This window comes from Aedes aegypti, chromosome 3 (genome assembly GCF_002204515.2).
Source record: "Aedes aegypti strain LVP_AGWG chromosome 3, AaegL5.0 Primary Assembly, whole genome shotgun sequence".
NCBI classification, from domain to species: Eukaryota; Metazoa; Arthropoda; class Insecta; order Diptera; family Culicidae; genus Aedes; species Aedes aegypti.
The window spans coordinates 241,917,733-241,932,965 of NC_035109.1; the positions used below are offsets into that span (position 1 = coordinate 241,917,733).

At 38.9% G+C, this 15,233-nt stretch overlaps 1 protein-coding gene across 2 annotated transcripts; it reads right to left on the bottom strand.

Annotated features, from left to right (window-relative positions):
• Positions 1 to 2,378: 2,378 nt before the first annotated feature.
• Positions 2,379 to 15,002, bottom strand: LOC5568388 (palmitoyltransferase Hip14). Of its 2 annotated transcripts, none has more exons than XM_021855392.1 (4): positions 13,406 to 15,002; positions 5,456 to 5,618; positions 4,796 to 4,915; positions 2,379 to 4,719 (listed from the first exon to the last, which is right to left on the bottom strand). In XM_021855392.1, the coding sequence occupies exons 1-4, from the start codon at positions 14,621 to 14,623 to the stop codon at positions 4,358 to 4,360; spliced, it is 1,863 nt and encodes a 620-aa protein (XP_021711084.1). In that variant the 5' UTR covers positions 14,624 to 15,002; the 3' UTR covers positions 2,379 to 4,357. The 2 variants fall into 2 exon arrangements, with proteins under 2 accessions (XP_021711084.1, XP_021711083.1); XM_021855391.1 differs by having other exon boundaries at positions 2,379 to 4,728.
• Between the last annotated feature and the right edge of the window lie 231 nt (positions 15,003 to 15,233).

Below are 15,233 nucleotides of genomic sequence, written 5' to 3' on the forward strand. Positions count from 1 at the left end.
AATCAGCACCAGCCTTCAGTTGAAACAAGAAATTGCGGTGGGGAATGATGACGATGACGACGCCGTCCATCTTGTTGAAGGAACTCGAGAAAGGAACCCACGTCTAACAAATACATACAGCTTCTACTCTCTTCGGTGATTGATCGCTCTGCAAATATGTGTGAGCAAGTCGCGCTGTACGTTGCTGGTGTTGCTGCCGGGAAGCATATTTATATGCTTGATCGACCATGCATCTGAATCAGATTGATACAATGACATCATGATGCTCAATCTCATTCCCCTATATGCACGCAATGCGCTAATAATATGAAAAGAGATGTTGCAGGTGATCCAATCCAGCGAAACGGTAAAACATGGTTTGGCAAAAAGACCAAAATACAGTTTTGTGTAACTCATTCTCTTTTTGTCACTTGAGCGTTTTCAATTTTGCGAGGCAGTGCGACTCTGAAAATATCGACTGAAATGATTGAGAAGCAGTTATTATGGCATTCTATGCATCTAAGTAGTGTCTCAGACACGCTTCTACAAATCATTCTACCTTTTAAACTCCATTCCAAAGCTTTATTCAGGAATGTCCAATGTAACATTAGAATCGTGTTTATTCATAAATGTTACATAGGACATGTGGTTGGTTCTCTGATCAAAGGTCCAATGTAACAATTGATTAAAAGCGATGCAGTTTTGAACATTGGTCATTTTTTTAAGCTTTGAATAGATTATTTTGTTGTTAATATATCAGAACGAGTGTTCTAGTGTGCTGCTAAGTGGTGCAACGCAAATGATTTGCAATGATAATCTCGATTTGTTTACATTTGTTACTTAGGACGTTTTGAAAAGTTACGCGAGAATTTTATTGCGCTTCAATATCTTAATTTTGACATTATAAATGATAAATGAAGATTTCACACTGTAGATACAATTACATTTCAATTGAGTTCATTTCATTCACAAATTTCATAACGCCGAAAATGGCAAGTTTTGATACCCACCCACCCCCTCGTAAAGCTTTTTGTATAAACATTCTACGAAATTTGTATAAGCTGTAACATTTCGAGGACACCCACCCACCCCTTTCAGCGTTATGAAATTTGTGAACAGGCCCTTCATAATGACAGCTCGTGCCGCAGTAATATTTGACGAGGGATGATTCAAAAACGATTTCCATACTAACTTCAAATGTGTTTTAAATAGTTACAGGACACGGAAAACTATGAAACGTTAGATTCTGTCTCAATTTTTAACGTAGAATCAGAATTTGTCAAAAACTGGATACACTTAAACAAGCCAACTATATATTAAAGCATGCTCCGAAGCATGGTTTAACTTGACAGTTAAAAAGCTATTTTCTGCTCCCCGTTATTTGAGAGTAACTAATCATTTGTCAACTTTGTTCAGAAATATTATTCGTCTGTCAAAATCGAAATCGGTTGACCGCGAAGATAATTTAAACCATTTGAGGGGAAAATGACTATCGAAGTGAGCAATTCTCGCTGAAACCAGGTCGCCATCGGCACCCATCGTTAGAATTCCTAATTTATGTCATTCGTCGCTAGTTTTCGATAAAACTTAAGGGTAGTCCTTTGGTGGACCCCTAGTACGCCAGCTAGCTAAACAGTTTGCAAAAAAGCCCATTTTTTATGAATTTTGGTTATTTCTTCACGTGATGTATCTCATATATCCCTTGTAACATATAGCAAACTTAGTGGCATAGTACCTATGTGAAAGAAATCTACAGCAAAGCGATCTGTTATAATTGTCGTAATGTCAGAGGAATTTTCAAAAGAATCTTAGAGGTACTCTTAAAAATTTCCCATTCAAATGAGGAATCAAACTTTCATGTCGTGGTTCCTGATAGATATCTTTTTGTTTGTTGATTTTTTTTTTCAACTAACACGTCTCTAAAGTTGATTTTTTTTCAAGACGGTCAGTCACTACCCTGATTACTCTAAGATATCATCCATGCAAAAATACAAAACGGCGTCCAGAGAAATTTTCTGGGTGCGATGCTTATGTCCATAAATCTGAATCCCATTTTTAGGGAAAGGCTATTTGATTTCTAAAGTTCGAAAAGACAATGTATTTACTTCATATCGGACTTTGATTATTGAAGGCACTTTCAGATCATTTGATAAACATTCTTGGTTTTCAGGAAAATTAAAAGATATTCGCCATATTTGTTTGAGTTCTTTACACATTTAGTAGAAATAGCTTTTTTATTGGAATGAAAAATATTTTGAAATTTATCATTCTATTTTTTGTTTAAATGTTTCGAAGCCAAAAATTTCCAAAAAAGCTGCCGGTAGAGGGGTTAAACAAATCAGAACTGGATATTTTGTGGGAAAAGAATTTCTCTAGCAAATGAAACACCACAAGTGAACTGTTTTTTTCTCAGTTTTATTCAACTTATACACATACGTGTGTGCAATCAATGTGCGGATAGAAGTGTAGAACTATGCATTTATATGTTTCTCTCTGTGATGAATTCACTTTCTACATAATAGTTGAAATTGTGGACTTGAAGTCAGGAATTCAATTCTATGATTGTTTATACATATACTGGGGGGTAAAGAGAATGTTATTTTGTTGTAATTGTTTTCATTTTTATGATATATACCTTTCCGAGTTGAGTGCTGTTGGTTTTCGTTGAGTGGTGTCGTTTGAATCGATTTTGCTTGCTTCTTCGGTAGCTTTGTTTAGGATTTTGTTTAAGGTTCAATTTACACTAAGTTGTAGTTTACAAATGTTCTGTTTAATATAGTGATTTCTTGATCTTTTCTTATCAGTTTTTTTTTTTGCAAAACTATGGGTGGGTATCACCATGATCTAATCTTATTGATGTTTTCAGTACACAAATTAGCGATAAATTTCAACGATATTTGTCTGTATATTTTACTCGATCCATATAACGCACACCCGCATCTACAGTGTAAAACTTACATACATGACTAGACTGTGTAACGTTGGACAAAGTGGCTTTGCGAATTTGTTTGCTTTATGAATATGATCATAAATGCAACCTCTCAGCAGTCTGCAGTGCATCTAAAATGAACCATTTCTCCAGTATCATTTGCATAGCGACATCATATTACGTTTGAGTTCTTAAGCAAAACTCAAAATGCGAAATAAAAAACACTAATGAAATTATGCCAGTCTATTGATTGTCGAACGGCACCGATTTCGCATTGTTCTGAATGGTATACTGTCTTGTGACAAAACTACAAAAATCGGAATTGAACTTATTTTGCGCACTTGATTTTCTAACATTCAACATGGACTTATTACAGTATTCGATAATCCGCATAGATTTATGTGTTAATCAAAGTGCTAATCGGTATTTGCTGTTCTTCTAACGATCTACGAATTCGGAAGAATTGGATTTTCCATTCTTTTTAGCTGTCTCTGGCTAGTGGGAATTAAAATGTGCTTCCCTAAGCACAACGTTTTATGGATTAGATGCAATAGATACAGTACAGCTTTTCCTTACATTCTAAAAATATAAGCATGGATAAAGACTTAATTTCTATCATTACAGTAAAGGTGCAAGGTGGTGTTCAAGGATTTTATTCGCAAAACCGTTAATGGTTTACCAAGCCAAAGCAACTATCATCGCATAGTAAAAAATAAAACATTCATCCGAAACAAATAATCAGTCACTTGACTGTTGCTATGGTTTGTCAATCAGATTTACATATGTATATTGCATTTAGAATGGTCACTCTTGGAAAGGTATCTGTATCTATATGCCGGTTTCTACATAATACATGTATTTCAGAAGGATAGTACTGTGATCAATTCTGAGAGAAACTGAAAACTAGTACGTCTTTATTTCTAATAAAACTACTTTTTGGGAAAACATTTACAATCTATCTAACGTGCTACAACTAAATTTCTATTGCTTAAACATCTGTACTATCATTTACGATAAATATATACCAAATATATACTTCGTGTCTTTTTCTCGCCTTTTTGGTTGATCGGCTTTTCTCAATACAGATTTCTACACATTTAAGCACATTCAATTAACTTTACCCTACTATACTATCTAAAGCCTTTCTTTGTTCTTTCATTCACCTGATACAACTTAAAATCACAATCTTAAATGGAAAACCAAGCAGCGAGAAGCAATCGTGAAGGAAAAAAGAATCTTTAACGAAATGCCTTCTCTATACCCTCAAACCATCGCTATTCCATCAGCAACTGCAATTGTCAGATCAGTTTGCGCTTCAAACCGTTCTGGAGCATCCTGTCGATTACCAGTCGTTTCAGATCCGACTCCAAGCTCTGTTCCAGTTGCGATTTCTTCGTTTGCTTTCTTTTCGGTTTCGTTCTCTCCCGCCGCAGTTTCCGTTCGCTTTCTTCAGACGTACTGAAAGTTATCCGGTCGAAGCAGTGGTTCGTGTTCCACGTGCTTGTCGAAGTCGAAATACTGCATCCAATCTGTTTTCAGTGGCTGTACCAGGCCAAAGCAGCTGCATTCCATGAAATCGAACAGATTTTTGATGGGACCTCGAGTGAACGGACTCTTGCCACCCTTGGCCTGGAAGTGACGATAACGTCCTCGATTCATACGCTCATTCGTTGTCATTCCCAGACACACGACCTGGTAGGTCTGGCAAATCGTCAGCACTGTCACCCAGGACATGTGCAGCAGGGCGTTCGCCATTACCCAGCCAACCCACGGATTACAGGACCCGATCGCGACAATGGCGTTCCACAGACCTGACAAAACTTGAAACGATAAATTTCTCTACCTAGTTGCAAAAATAGCAAAGGCGAATGTCCGCACAAAGCCTACCTTCTTCCATATTGACACTGCACGCCTGAACGTAGAAGTTCGCTCCTCCGTACAACATCCATGCGCACATGATCATCAACATCCAGAGGAATCCCATAAAGTATTTGTGATTTTTGGCGCCTAAAATTTTCCAACAAGCATTGAGAACGAAATCTTATGAGAATGAGGACGATGATTCGCATCAGTGTATAATGGTTCATTTTCCATTTAGATGTGAACGCGGTGTAAGCATGACATCACACGATAAAAAAAAAATAAGAAATAATAATTGGAAAGATATACCACAGACAAACAGACGTCGCAATCTTGTCACTATTCATTGACCAACTTTTTTAACGGTTGATTGTACGATAGTCATCTTTGTTCATGCTAAGCATTTACACACTGTCATTTTAGCATCGGGCAAATAATGTTCTTGTGACGATGATTTTGAGTGCGATTGGTTTCAAGGGTTTGTAACAAACCTTATTGTGTTACAGTCAACACGATTTCTATCTAGTTGAATATTTGAGTTTTTTTTATATGAAATTTCCTAATTACAGGATTGTTTGGCAGCCTGTTTTTCGATCCTTAACACGATTTATTTTAAACAATATTGGATATGATATGATACGAATGAATGAATATAGCATAATACAATTTCACGAAATATCTACTTACCGATACAGTTGCCAACCCACGGGCAGTGATGATCGAAACGGGCCACGCAACGATCGCAAACGGAGCAGTGCTTCGATCGAACCGGACGGCGCACCAGGCAAGCCGAGCAGAAAGCGGACGGTTCGAAGCCTCCGCCACCGCGTTCGGACAGTTCGATGATGGTCTGAAACGAAACGTGAAAAAAATGTTATGTAAAAGGTGGGTTGATTAAAGTTTCATGTTATTTATGTTGTATGTGAGATTATCAATATGTTATTGAATTATCACCCATAAGGTTTGCATTACGCGTTACACAGTGTATTCTGAGCTTTTTTGCCTTTGGCGTCTCAATGCAGACCGATGTGTTTTTATTTTTGCAGCTCTTATTTTTAGTGCTGAGATTTAAAAGCATAAACCTGCGTAGTTCGGGTTGTGTCAATATTTAAGTTAGCCCAGATCAATCTTTAACATAAAAGAACAGTGTGTTAATCTCCAATGAGCGTCGGTGCAACAATCGGCGATTTTCAACTGATTTAGCCGATTATTGAAGATTGCAAAGATCACCATTGGCTTCAACGAAAGGCACACATATCTAGTTTCAGAAACTCTTCGGGAGATTTGGATTTCGCCACTTTCGTCACAGGAAATCTGCTTAATCTGGGAAAAGTTCCTTTTGTGACCCTAACTTTTTCCACCTGTAATTTCGTAACCAAAAAAGTAATCTGAACCGTTCTCATATGGTTTGATAGATAACATGTAACCGGAGCACATTCCCTGGAAATTTCGGTCCAGCATGGTCCATGCGGAACAGGTTCGTGGAATTCCGGTAGAACAATTCGATAATATTCCCCGTATTTATGTCTTAAAACCAAAATGAATGGCGCTACATTTTATGATTTTTAATGTTTGGTTTCTTTTGCCAAAAGTATGCACGAATGGTTATTCTGATCCGGAATGACCACCGAAAACTCATGAGCAATTAGGGATTCCTCCAGGAATTGTACCAGGCATTCCTACAAGGATTCCATCGGGAATTCCTTGAGGTAATGCTGCAGGATTTTCTTTAGAAATTTTACCTTCATCGGTAATTCCTTCATGATTCCACCAGGTGTTCCTCCAAAAAGTTAACCAAGATTTTATCCAGTGATTTAACTAGGAATTCATCTAAAGATTCCTTTAGAAATTCCTTCCGAAAATTAAATTCCTCACGGGATTTCATCAATAGTTCCTCAAGGGATTCCATCAGGTTTCAAGGGATTCAATCAGGAGAATTTCAAGAGTTTCCTTCACAAGTTATTGTGAGGATTCCACCAGGAACTCCATCAAAATTTCCTCCAGGGATTTCATCAGGAGTTCCTCTTTGGGTCAGGAGTTATTCTGAGGATTTGAACACAAGTTCGTCCAATAATTCAATCAGGAGTACTTCCAAAGATTCTATCATGAATTGCACGAAGGATTCCATCAGGAGTTCCTCTATGGATTCCATCGAAAGTTCTTCTAGGGATTTCATCGGAGGTTTCTCTAGGGATTCCATCAGAAGTTCCTTCAGGAATCTTATCACTAATTTTTTTCAGAAATTTCAACAGGACCTCCTATATAGATTCCATCAGGAGTTCCTCTACATATTACATCAGAAGTTTCTTAAGGAGACTCCACCTGGAACTCCACCAGAGAAGTTCTTCTAGGGATTATGTCAGGAGTTCCTATAGAAATTTAATTAGGAATTCCTTCGTGGATTTCATCGGGTGTTCCTCCAGGGATTCCATTAGGAGTGCCTCCATGAATTTCATTAGGAGTTCCTACAGGGAATACATCAAAAGTTCTTCTATTGATGACATCAGGTCAAGAGTCCCTCCAAGGATTCCATCAGGTGTTCCTTCAGAGATTACCCCTGTAGTTCCTACAGGGGTTCTTCCAGAAGTTTCACTATGGATTCCATCAGAAGTTCCTTCGGAGATTGCACCTGTAATTTATCTAGAAATTAAATTATATTATATAAGGAATTCCGCCAGGCATATTATCAGAAATTGATCAACTACAATACAAAGCGCGCTTCAATGGTGTGATTTATTGTGTCGTTTCATCGTGTGATTTTAATGTGAATTCGTGAATTTTCCGCGTGACATGACTTATTACTGGATAGCGAAAATCATTCTAAATACGCGCGTCGTGAAGTTATCATAATTTTCTGTTTTCTGGATGTACGATACTTGATTTTATAATAAATTCTGTTCTGATCGATTCAAAACAAGCGATTTGCATATGGACCCACGCATGAGTTCACTATTTGACGTTTGAGCGGTGCCATGTTATTTATGTGGTCATGGCAACGAGTGAATTTGGCACTGCTCAAATGTCAAATTAATGAACCCGTGCATTGGTCCATAGCAGAAAAAGCTTTGTTTATCGCCCGTGTGGCGAATAAGATGCAAAGAATAAATCACCGCTTGCTACCATGGCATCGGTGGTTTGCAGTGTTTGTGTGCAAAAAATCACAACAGAGAGCGATCGAGTGTACCGGGTACCCCCGTTGGTTTGACCACATTTAATTTGAACACTTTTTAATTTGTCCCCCGCTAATTTGCACATCGTTCAGATTAAAAATGGTTCAAACGTCATTCAGCTCATGGAACGGAGTAAAGTGAAATGGAACGCTGTGGAACGGAACGCAAAATCAAAACAAAACAGTGAAAAAGGTTACCAGAAACACGATTCTAGGGTACCTAGATGTTCAAATTAAAAATAAACCCCGATGGTTTGCATGAGGTACCGTTCAAATTAGCGGGGGTACACGGTATTGCTTTTTTGGCTACACTGAAATTAGTTCAATCGTAAAATGAACGACCACCGAGTAGTAAAATGAACAATGGTCAAAAGGTGTCGAAATTACTATAAAATCAATTAAAATTATCATGATTTCATTATTTTAACATTCTCTCAGGTCATTCTATTACGGTAAATTTAACAACACAAAGTCTTTGAAAACATTATACAGATTTTGACAATTTATGGCTCAGTTAACTATTTTTATTGTTCACAAAATAATGAAATTCTCAATTTGACAATGTTTACAATCGAAATAAATTTTCTCATCCGTTTTTGTTCATACATTGTCCTCCATTTTGTCCTTCATCTGGTTGCGTAAATATTGCAACGCCGGAATAGCTTTTAAGTTTTCTTATCTAAAAAGTGTTTAAAAACATTAAAAAACATTTCAATAAGTAGCGCAGACTGGGAAGAATATACAGTAATTGCTGGTAAGTAAACATTTCGTAGGAATTGCTTCAATCCTCATTTGTTTGTTGATGTGAACGAATTATAGAGGAAAACAATTCGATTAGTCTCAGCTCAGAATACATTTGGCGATATTTCTTTACAGTAAATAAAGTTCAGTTCGCTCTTCGATCGTAGCAGAGCAGATAGCAGTTATTATCAACACACGCTGATGAAAAATATATATATAAATATAAAATGGTAAGTTAATTTCGATTCGCATATTGAGAGAAAAACATGACCACTGATTTAGTGATATTGTTATTTTTTAAGTTGTGGATGGATTCATCACTTCCTCGACAAACGCTAACCATACTTCGAAAAGTTTATTAAATACTATGACATATAAATACAAAAAGTTAAATAAAACTGTTTTCTGTTTTAATATTTGCAAAGAAACAATTTAATTATCATTAAATACCATAATGATATTACCATGCTGCAACACAATCAAGATAACCGTTTTTTCTAGTATATTTAACGGGGCCATAGTAGATTTATTAGCAGAGGCACCAACCTCGAAAAACGCTTGCCATAATGGTAAAATATACAATTCTTGTTCTCATATCAATAATGAAATCACTTCGGTTGAAAATCGTAGGTGCGAGTCTGTCAATTCTAACCATGATTGTAGTAATTTCCACCATCAACCTTCTTTCAGTGTACGATAAAATTTGCACTCTAAATCTCGCATAACTTCTGATCTCGCCCTAAAAGCCATTGGTAACCATGTGTGTAGCTCGTTGTTTCTGAGCATTTGAATGGATTTTCATGTTATTTAACAACACTATGTGGAAGAAAGGATCATTATCTACCTGCCCGTGAGGTTGGTTTGGATGCTTATTCTTTCATTTGCTCAGAAACAACGAGCTACACACGTGGCTACCAATGGCTTTTAGGGCGTTATCTCAGAGTATGCGAGAAATGTGCTGAGATTAATTTAACTGGAGCGAAAGCGATGACAGAATCCAGCACTTCGTTACATCTGCTTCGATTGCAGCAAGAATCAATTGTCTATTAATGATGTTCAAAGTAAATGTGAGTATGTTCTGAAATCCGTTAATGAGCTGCACAGCATACAAAAAAGTACCACTGAAAGGATCGTTAATCTCGAGCGCTCTATTGCTGATTCGGTATCAAGTTCTTGCGAAAAAAATGTTTCGAAATATTACGGTTGTTAAGAAAATTTTCCAGTTTGCAGTAGCCGCAGCGTTCTACCACAGCTGTCAAAATTCTACCGCAGGCTTCGGAATCATTAGCTGTGTTCAACGAGCTGCTCGAACTTGGTTGCAACCACTTGCGAGTCAGCTTTTGGTGTTCATTGAGCCACTCCAACCTACTTCGAGTCGCTCGGGTTTGTGTTCATTGAGCCGAGTCCAACCAACTCGGAGTCGCTCGAAACAGGTTGGAAGCTAGACTCCGAGCTAGTTCAACCAGCTCGCAGTAGCTCGTGTTTTTGACGTTCAAAACGTAAACATTGAGAAAAAAAAGCAAAATTCCGAAGCGATACGGATTGTTAAGTGCGCGAATTTTTTTTCACGTGGAATTCCGGTAAATTAGTGCGGAGAGTGACAGTTTTTCATAACAAACCGAAGGTGACCGAAAAAGAGCGTTCATTGAGAAAGCAGCTTGGAGTTGCTCGAAGTAGCTTTGACAGTTATTTGTTGACAAAAAATACGAGCTAGTACAACCAACCCCGAGCAAGTTCGATCAAAGTCATTGAACACAGCTATTCTATCATTGAAGCAAACAATTCAATCATAGTATGCTTGAAAGGGAAAACGCTATGAAAATAGCAACAAACAACAATCATCAAGAGGGTATCCAAGGTATCTTAGATTGACCAGTGCAAATCAGTGATGTGATTGCTGCGGTAGCTTTTCGATGAACCGTAAAATTGCACATTGAGAAATTATTAACCGACCTCTGTGATTCTGCTTGCTATTGTCATGTCTACCTATCTCAAGTGATATTCCTTATGACTCTGGTACCCTTGGCACTTGTTCGTACCTACGGAATTTCTGAGCTATAAATACTGACTACCGTAGGCACAGAAAAGAGACTTCCCGGACTGTGGACTGATTAACATATTATTTTATTCTTTATTTCCAGGATATAAAAGCTATGTCCAACATGCTGTACCTAACATCGCTGCCGGTCCTTCGTATGCTGCTTTGGTTCAAACTGGAGTGCCCTTATCCCAACGAACTGAAAATTACAAACGCAAGGTAGCTGATACTTATTCTCAAAACTCTGCAAAGAAGCTGAAACCTAACTCTGCTGATGATGACGTTACAAATGATGAGGGACAATGGTACCGAAAGTATCACAGGACGTAGACACGACGAAATCTGAGATAAAAAGCGATTTGGACCCCGTCGTTCATGCCGTTAAAGATGTGTTCTTCAACGATAATGGAAATGCTATCATTCGATGCGATTCGCAAACATCTGCCCTTAAACATTCGGCCGAATAATGACTCAATATTCGGCCGTATAAAACCGTTAATTGCGGTCGAATAACACCTAGTTTTTAAATAGGGATAGCTTCTACGGTGAAGAATTGATCGGAATGATCGTTTTAAGCTTTTGAAACCGTGCGAAGAAAAAACAAAAGTCAAAAGCTTTGAGGATTTATATTTCTAAAGTAAGGGATTTGTATCTTTTTGATTGCAGTTTTGATCCATTTAACTTTTTAAGGAACTAGGTTAATACGTCGCTTTATTTCTCATCCGACTTCTGGAAGTGCTTCATATTAATTAGAGCTAATACATCGCATAGGGTCGGTGTTTCCTTAGTCAGTCCCCTATATTCGCACTAGTAGCTTTTTACGACCGTTTTCTATAAATCGTTGCAAAATATTTTTTGACATGAATGTCAGGAGTTATCTAAGTACCATAGATTCACAGCTCAATTTTGTTCAAGAAATGATTTTATGCTTAAAATTCTAGCTCCCTTGCACCTATAGTACACCGACTGTTCCTATAGTAGAGAAACTTTGTTTTTTTTTTGAATAAACATATGATTTTGTTTTTTTTTTGTTTTGCCTACGCCGTAAAGCTATTGGAACAGGAATTAGAAATAGTGCATGTGTTCCTATAGGCACAAGCGGTAATAAAAGCAAAAGTTTGAATTTTCGTTGTTTCCATATTTTTTACAAAACCCAGGTGAAAAGCACTTTCAGTTTACGTAAAAATAATGCCACAATACAATCCATGCAAGATGAGTGAAATATTGAATGGCTTGTATATTGAGCAGCATCGCAATGCCGTAGAACGGAAAAATTATCACATTTTTAAACATTTAGTATCAAACTCCATCCATGGAATTCACCAAAGGGAAAATTTGATGTATTATCACTTGAATAAATTAATCGTTTTTTTTTTAATTTTCCTTCGTATGAAACATAATGTTTTGTTACAATTTATTTTATGTTGTTATTATTCGGTCACTATTCGGCCTATTCGGCCGAATAACAGATTTCATTATTCGGCAGACCGAATATTCGGCAAAATCAAAATAATCGAGATATTCGGCCCGAATATTCGGTCGGCCGAATATTCGGTACATCTCTAAAAAATTCCACCAGTAATTCCCTTCAAGGACTTCATCAGTTTCTTTAAATATTTCACCAGTAATTTTTCGAGAGACGGATTTTTAAAAGAATTTCACCAGGAATTGTTCAGGGTTAACACTCCCACCAGAAAAATCTACCATTGTTTCGCTAGAAGTTCTACCCGAAAATACTCAATACTTTAAAGGTTTTGCTAGGAATATTTTGTTGGAAGTTTATAGAAGCTTCCAGGGATTCCAAGATGTTTTTGGAAAAAACATGCATGGAGAAATTTCTTGAGAAGTCCTTGAAGGAATCATCAAAGAAATTACTGGAGAAATTCCTCAATATGTTTCTGGAAGAACTAGAGGTTTCTCTAAAATAATTCCTGGTGGATTCCTTGGATGAAAAAAAAAAACTGCAAGAAATACTGGAAGGAATTGATGGATAAATTTCATCAGGAATTCTGGGAGAAATTGCTGGTGAAATTTGGTGGTTTCTTGAGCAATCTATTTAAGCAATTTTAGAGGAATGCCTGATTGAATCGCATAATCTGTTTGAGAATTCCCGAAGATTCGCTGTAGAAATTCTTAATTTGGAAGTTTTTTTTTCTGGAATTCTTGAAGGAAGCATTGGATAAATGGTTATAGATGAAGCAATGGAGAACTCCCTTAGAATTAAAACAAAAACCGGATGAATCTTTACAAATATTACTAGAAGGAATTGCAGAAGATATTCCTGGTAGAATTTCTGGTGGAACTCCTGGAGGAATCCTAGAAGGAAGCCCTTAAAAAAGTCCTGGTTAAATCCCTGGTGTAATTTCTAGTGATGAATTTCTCGAGGAATCCCTTGCAAAGAGTCTTTGAAAGAATTCGTGATGTGATTCCTGGGTAATGCGTGATGTAGTATAGGGTATCCTTGGAACTAACTTGTAGAGGAATCGCTGAAAATCTTTTAAAATTGATATAATAATGTGTTGAGGAATTCCTGGAGGCAGCCTTGGCTTACTCCTTGAAGCATTTCTGAAGAAATCATCTAAGATTTTTTTGGATTGATCTTTGAAGGAATCAGTGGAGGAAATCCTGAATAATTTGTATAGGAACCTTTGAAGGAATCTCTGATCACAAGAAAATGAAAAATACTCACTCGGAATCTCTGCTCCTGCGTCGGTTGAATAACGCCCGGATCGCCTCGCCACGACTTCAGGAAGCACACCCACAACCCGGCGCTGCACGTTAGGAACGAAAGCGACGCCAAAAAGGATACAGTGGGCGCAATATACGTCAACCAGGTCACGTAGAACCACGCCTTGGTGGCCATGTAGACACTGAGGGGCAGCAGTGCCATCAGCGTTTCGTCGAACAGCGTCTGACCGATCGTGTGAGACAGGGCGTACAAGCAGCCGAGGAGGAAAACTTTGATGATGATCAGGGTTTCCGCGCAGAAGATTAATCCGGCCAGGTAGAACACCAGGAAGGGGGTGGCAATCATGCTCCACCAGCGGAATCGCTTGTCCAGTGTGAAGCGGACGATGAAATTGCGACGCTGGGACTGTTGGGTAAGGTCTCGAACTTTTTCCGATACTTTCGAACCGATCCAGATTGAACCCAGGTGCGGTTGAAGCATCGTTAGTGGGGTGTCCCCTCGCAAATTAGGAACTTCCAGACTCGCTTTGCCTTTCAGGATCAAGGTACTGACGGCAGTGGCATTGCGTGCAAGAATGGCCCAATGAAGGGCCGTATTTCCGTGAGTGTGATCCGCAAGGCTTGGGTTTGCTCCGAGGGTCAGCAGTAATCGCACCGGATCCAAGGCAGAGATCTTCCAAGCGGCCCACATCAGTGCCGTCATTCCTCCCCGGTCCTGAAGATCCGGATTAACTCCTCGGGCGATAAAATAGGCCACCAGTGCCGTGTGTCCAAACTGTGCCGCCAAATGAATACAGGAACAACCTTCCGCGTCTCGTAAACTGGGATCGGCTCCGGCTGCCAGCAGCAAAACGACCGCTCCCAAATGACCCTGCCGAGTGGCCCAATGTAACGGTGTAGCATTCAGCTCCCCTCCCACGGCATCCACTATTGCGCCCTTGTCCAGGAAATACTTGATAATGTCCTTCCGGTTATTGATGGCCGCCCAGTGCAAAAGTGTGACCGTTTCGCTGTCCGGTTGATTCACATCCCATCCGGCTTCGATCAATTCCTTCACCCGACCAATGGCACCGTACTGGGTCGCTTTTACGATGTCGAATCCACTGTAATCGTGTTCCACCGGGGCCACCGCCGATTCGTGACTTATCAACCCATCCCGATCGGTTCTTTCCGGTTCCGCACAGCCACCAGCAGCGGCACTGCAGGCGCTCTGATACATTGTTCCGGCTGCGTTTCTCTACTTTCCACGATAATTGTCCTACTTTTCAGGGGAAGTGTCACTTTTCACGCCAATTTTCGCGACGGAGAAACTCCCGATAGAAAAATCACTCCCAAAACAAACTCAGAATCTGATCGCCATTCAGCCTGTGAGCGGATTTTTCACTAGCGAAGCGAAAACGACACGCACAATTAGGGCATGTAATTGCTAACCCGTTAGAACAATGACTTCCAACAACAATTAGATTTTGTTCTGTAATCACTCGCGGAAATCCGTCCACAATAATAGCGTTTTATCAATCTCGCGAAAAAGTTCGATTTTTTTCTGCTGCTCCCCCACTTCTCGCCAGACTGATGGATGATGAATGACAACCGAGCAGAGAGCAGCGCGATGAATGACAGCCAGTCAACGCACAGTAAAAAATTTACACATTTTCGCGTTGATGGAAAAACAAAAGCGAGGGGTGATTCAACTAAGGATCTGTTGACCTAATGGGATGCACTGAGCCAAAATTGCACTTAAACTTCTCAAGTAACCAAAACCTTTTAGGCCCTATCGTAATGATCGCGGAACGGCAACGGAAAGCGGAATCGGTTCGCCAGCACGAACT

Excerpts from the sequence above, each read along its gene's own strand:
- LOC5568388 (XM_021855391.1), bottom strand. The coding sequence starts at position 14,623 with ATGTATCAGAGCGCCTGCAGTGCCGCTGCTGGTGGCTGTGCGGAACCG. Across the intron at positions 5,619-13,405 it reads CGCAGGAGCAGAGATTCCGA|ACCATCATCGAACTGTCCGA; the intron begins GTGAGTATTTTT and ends GTTTCGTTTCAG. Across the intron at positions 4,916-5,455 it reads GTGGGTTGGCAACTGTATCG|GCGCCAAAAATCACAAATAC; the intron begins GTAAGTAGATAT and ends GGAAAATTTTAG.